Source organism: Colletotrichum jinshuiense, chromosome 5 (genome assembly GCF_051148585.1).
Source record: "Colletotrichum jinshuiense chromosome 5, complete sequence".
NCBI classification, from domain to species: domain Eukaryota; kingdom Fungi; phylum Ascomycota; class Sordariomycetes; order Glomerellales; family Glomerellaceae; genus Colletotrichum; species Colletotrichum jinshuiense.
Genome location: NC_139312.1, coordinates 1,728,603 through 1,734,146, shown reverse-complemented (window position 1 = coordinate 1,734,146; position 5,544 = coordinate 1,728,603). Strand labels below are relative to the sequence as shown.

At 55.8% G+C, this 5,544-nt stretch overlaps 1 protein-coding gene across 1 annotated transcript; it reads left to right on the top strand.

Moving 5' to 3' along the window:
* Positions 1-2,008: 2,008 nt before the first annotated feature.
* Positions 2,009-2,434, top strand: EsH8_V_000444 (uncharacterized protein; the record flags this gene model as incomplete). The annotated part of the gene is made up of 1 exon (XM_083272960.1): positions 2,009-2,434. One exon carries the CDS (start codon positions 2,009-2,011, stop codon positions 2,432-2,434), a length of 426 nt encoding a protein of 141 aa, XP_083125675.1.
* Positions 2,435-5,544: the final 3,110 nt, after the last annotated feature.

The window sequence follows — 5,544 nt, the reverse complement described above, 5'->3', positions numbered from 1 at the left end:
GCACAAGACCGTGCTTGTCTCCATCTCAACTATCGGCATCACACACGGAGCCCGGCGTAAATTCGGACACAAAACGAAAGACTGTCGCCAACTCTGAATTGCATTCATACACAAGCCATCGCATTCCCAAACAGCTTGGACCTCAAACGGGAAAAACCTCCGTTGTGGTTGTGTGTCAAAGAGACTTTCTACCATGTGGAGTCGTACACGCTTCTCCTGTTCAATCCCGATCTGGGTCTTGATGGCTGATTAGCATTCGCGCCCTTCCTTCGTCTATCCGTACGACACTGCATACGGTACCGCCGTCACCACCATCATTTCATCTCGACTTCAGCCAAGGCAGAAGAAGGTGCGCGGGCGCCGCAACACACCATAGCGCCAGCGCCAGCACCAGCACGGAACATGCATGGCATTTACAGTTACACTATCTGTAAGCTCGCACCGGAGCTCAACAAGCGGGCTGGTCCTCCTTGCCGGTTACGGTTTTGGCTGCTGGGTGGATGCAAGTCTCTCGAAATTCAAGTCCGAGTTGGTTTAACCCGTGACTTAACTGGAGACGCCAACTCTCTCCCAGTCTCTCTTAGAGTTCAGTTCCTTCCTTTGCCGTTGTCGTCCGTCAAGTCATTCAGTCACAATACCGTCGGCCCACATTGTCGTCGTCGTGTCGTCGTCGTCGCCGCCGCTTGCTGGGTTCTTTAACCTTTTGCTCACTGAACCACAATCCCACCCCTCCCCTACTGTTCCGCCCCCTACCCTTCACCCTCGCGGAACCCCACCCCTTTCACACGCCCTCCCTTCTCCATGTCCATGATCCATCCACCTCACCACATCCCTCCACTCCTTGTGGGTTGGGATCTCTCGTCCGTCCACGCTACCTCCCCACGACGTACTTGGTCTCCATTTAACCCTTGTATTATGTCCTAATTTTTCTTCCTGGGCTTCCCGCCAGCCCACGGATACCCAGGTTATCCTTTCGCTGCCAAGCTCAGTACGAGGCTAATGACTGCCGCCATGGTGTACTATGTATTCACTTTGCATGGCGACGGTTAATGGAGCCCCCAGCTACTTAGCGGTTGTATATGCAGGTCGCATTACGGTTGCGAGTCCAGGTCGGTCGACAGTCGTCCGTCAAAGGAGGACCCGCCCATCTGTTTCCTCGTCTCTTTTTTTTTTTTTTTTCTGAGGCCACGGTCCATGACCGAATTGGACTGGGCTGGATCTGACAGCCTTCCGTACCCTACGGAAACTCACTACTGAACTAATGACTTACACGCCCGATGCACCCCCCCTCCACGCGCGCCGCACCACACACACTCACTCCCTCTCACTCTCACCCTCACTCCCGGGCCTTGCTCATACTCACCCCTCCTCTTTGATCCTACACCTACTTACACGCCTACACACACTCTTGCTGTTGTCACTTTCTCACCACACTCCCATCACCTTTCATCCACCCCCCCTCCCCCAATTTAACCCTCGAATCCCACACTCCCTGCCAGCTACGTACCCCCAATACGGACGAATACGCTTTACAACCCATGCCTGGCTATCCCGTACCCGTGCCTGACCTACCCATCCGCTCCCTCATCCGCCAGGGCAGGGCCAGTTCCTATAAGAGAACCATCTAATCCGGGGTCGAATTCGTCTTATTTGGATCGCTGCATTTGTACCGCACATCGAACCCACAGCAAACCTCAGCTCTAGCTCTACCCTGGAATCGGCAACGCAAGCCAAGGCACAACGTCAAACAACTGTGCGCCTCTTTATTGGAGATTCCCAGCATCCGTGGTTCTGTCTCTTGTACCTCCCTCATTGCTGGCCCCGGCTACTCATTACATATCGTCGCCCCTTCCCCATTGCCTAGACCACATCGGACCAGCCCATCACATTATATATCATCTCTCATCCCCCAGCCTTCCACCTCTTTTGGCCACACTCGCCCTCTTACACAAGATCCAACATACACTCGCCACCTATATATACACTTCATCTCGTCCCCTATACTACGATGCTGTCCATCACACCTCAGGGAGACCACCAGCACCAGTCCCTCTACCTACCATTCAGACCGCTGTCTTCCCCGAACCGCACTGTCACCGACTTGCCCTTCCTCGGCACCCTCGCAAGCAGTATGGGCCACAGCCTTCACGTCGGCAACAACACGTCGACAGCAGCCTCGGTCAAGGATGCCGCCAGCGTCGCACAGGCCCTTGAGATCGCCAGAGAGAGCCCCGACGGCGCCTCAGACCCGACTGTTAGCAGCATCCTGGAGAGCGCTATCAGCCAGATCTGGGCCAAGGTGGCTGCCCAGCCAGAGTCATATGTCATGAACCGTGACGAGTTCGCCGTCTTCAACTACTTCCAGCACCGGTTCACTGGCAACAAGGTCGCCATGGCCGCACGAAAGCGCTACTGGGACAACGCCCGCGCGTGACTTCCAAGACCCCGGCTTTGCTGAGGGATCCTTCGGGTCTCTGCAACTATTCACCGCGCGCAACTTGGCGTGCAGCCTCGCAACCTCGTCCCGGGCCACGTACAAGGCGCTGAACCTGTAACCGGTAGCTCCTGCCATTGCAACGCTAGCCATGGTTTCTGGTATGGCAATTCGTTCGTCTTGTTCTCGGGAAGCGCCGCATATACAATCAGCAACTATACCCAGGGGTGACTCCGACTAAGACGACTCGGGTTCTGTCACCACGCATGTTGGGAAGAAGCGTCTCGCAGCCATGAAGTAGCACATCAGCAGCCACCTCTAGCAACCGCATCTCCTCGCCCGCGACTTGCAGGCATGTTTCTTCATGCCTTGCTTTCTCAGCATCTGATCCGCCATCCTCCGCCAGGCCTTGTCGGCCGTACCCGATTTATCCAGTCTTGGCCCTCCCGTGCCTCGGTCCCCTTATCCGTCCCATAATCTTATCAGCCCACCTTCTAATCCACCAGAAGCATATATCCGGTCTAATACCCGCGTTATACCCACTAAATAGTGGAGATGAACCAAGCGCCAGTCCCTCCCCAAAAGAGGCCCCCTCACTTCAGTCTTGCTCAGCGCCCCTCAGGAGCGCTGCGCGGCGGACGTCACAGCGCAGCCTGCATGCGCAAGGCAATGTCTCCGGCAGGCAACCCAAGACCGAGACTAAATCAGTTGTGCATCATGTGCGATAACGCTGGGTTCCTTGGAGAAGAAGGCTCGGTTGTTTGCTCTGGCGCTGCAGCCTGGTTAGGTACACCGGCTTCCATATGAGGACTGCGTCAACGATTTGGGGATACTCACCCGACCTGGTAACAGCCGGGATGCATCCAGGACCCGGGTGGGAGGAGTTGCACAGTCACTGGCGTGCTGCGACGGAATTCCACTCGGTGACGAAAGCTGGCAATCTTCGGCACGACGATGACACTTCTGCCACCGCGGGTCTGGCCTGGCAGTGTTGCCCGGGACGGCTTGTTGGGTTTCGGATCGCTGGTTGCCGACTTCACTTCGAGCCACTGGCGGCACGGATCCTATCTCCAGCTCCTGGCGACAAACTGTGTCTTGGCCTCACACCCCCTTTCCAGGCGTGGCTTGGCCAGCGCTCGAGGCGCTTGCGTGAATGCCGCTAAGACGCTGCCATGACACGGCAGACCGGATGGTGCCATTTCACGACTTGCACCAGTCAATGTCTTGGGGTGTTGGAACGCGCGGTCTCTCTTCAGGCGAAGATGATGGGTTGGTCGTGTCGGTTTAGACTTTGGGATTCATTGCCACAAAGGCTATTTGCAGATGTCTCGTGGCCGCCGGAATCAATCATGGGGCGATCGACGAAAGGGAGATGGACAAGTGTGATCTCATCTCACGTTTGCGAGATGAATTCTCTAGCGGGGGAGGCCTCTGTTCTTTCTTTTTCTCGTTGCTTATTCCTGTTTTATATTTTCCGCTGCATACAAATGACACAGAATCAGGCACGTTTGTCAATTTCCTGTAACATAGACACATTCCAGGCAACTTGCATGAAAGGTGAATACACTGGAGAAACATTTATGACTACTTTTGCCGCGCTTCCCCCTGCCCGAAACTTTGGTGACTTTGACTTTGACTTTGACGATGACTTGACTGTTACGGGGAGGAGTTGGGTGTCCTTGTTCTCGTGCAGCAAAACAGTCGTCTGCAATTCACTAAAGCCCGTCCTCGGGAAGGGGGAGTGAGTGGGTGAGCGTGTAGGCAGGCGGCGGCGGCAGCTTGGATCTCAAGTCGGCTCCTCCTCCCGACGAGGGTTTTAAGGTTATCCGGTGTTTTGTTTGGTTGCATGGCATGTTGGCAGGTGCGCCGCCTGCGCTTTGGTTACAAAGAGGGCAAGGGAGCAAGGAAGGGACCTGTATGAGGTCTGCTCCTGCCGCAACGCAGCCACCAGTTTGTTTTAGAAGACGGGTTTCCTTTCCCTCCACACAGCTTCCCGAGCGGGAGGTGTAACAGGGCGGGCATGAATCGGAAGGGAAAGAGGAAGACGAAGGGGGCCGACCTCACATCTCACACGGGTTTGGGTAGCTGAGATGAACCGAGGAAAGTATGCTGCTGGCAACACCTCACGGTGCGACTTCATATTGGCCACATCTTGTGTTTCCCACTGCTCCCCACCACCCGCCGTTTACTGCTTACTGCTTCGCCAAAGCGAATTCATTTCCGTTCCTTCATTTGCGATCTGCCTGGCCAGCTCGTCCGCGCCGGCAAATAGCCTCGTCAAAACCATAATTCAATATCCAATCTACACCTGGGAGTAGCTTCTCTCTAGCCATCTTTGTTCCGGATACAGCCGGGATCATCTTGCATATACTTTTCACCATTTCCGACCATCTTCATCCTCCCTGGGTTTGGTTCCGACCTCTGACTCTGGCTGGCCGACTTCGTCACCGCTCCTTCACTGGGACTCGACATCGCACATAACCCTCCGGTTTTGCCTTTGGACGGCGCTTGTCGCTTGCCATTGTCGACAAACACTGTTGGGGCCAAAGCCTTTGGCGGCGTCTTCCTCGGCCGCGCCGGGCATCGTGCCTGTCCCACCTCATATTGACACCTGGCACCCCAAGCTATACATGCATACATACACACCGTCCTCCAAATTAATCAAGGTAAGGCAGCCCGGCACCAGAGCCAAACCGACTGTGGTTCGGCGAACCGCCTCCCCGCTCCCTTGCCCGCCGCCGCCCAAACCGTTATACTTCCAAAAGATGCAGATCCACGCATCGTATCCCGTCCCTTCACTTGCCGGACTTCCTTCGGCGCAAGGCGCCGCCTAGCCCCTAGTGTCATTCAGCTGCTTGCGCCGCTGCTTGTTCTCGTGTTTTGCCTTTGGTGGCGCTCGCTGGCTTCGCATTCCTTCATTCCCCCTCCTTTCCCTGCCCGACCGCCTGGGATCCAGAGGCGTCGCTTGATGCGCCGTTTTGCCCACACCTTTCTCTGTTGTCACGCGGGTTCTGACACCAACCACCAGACATCCTACCGAGACATAGGGCAGACAGGCTTTAAGGCTGCAGCGTGAGGCGTCAAGCCTAACCCTCCAAAGGCCCCCCACA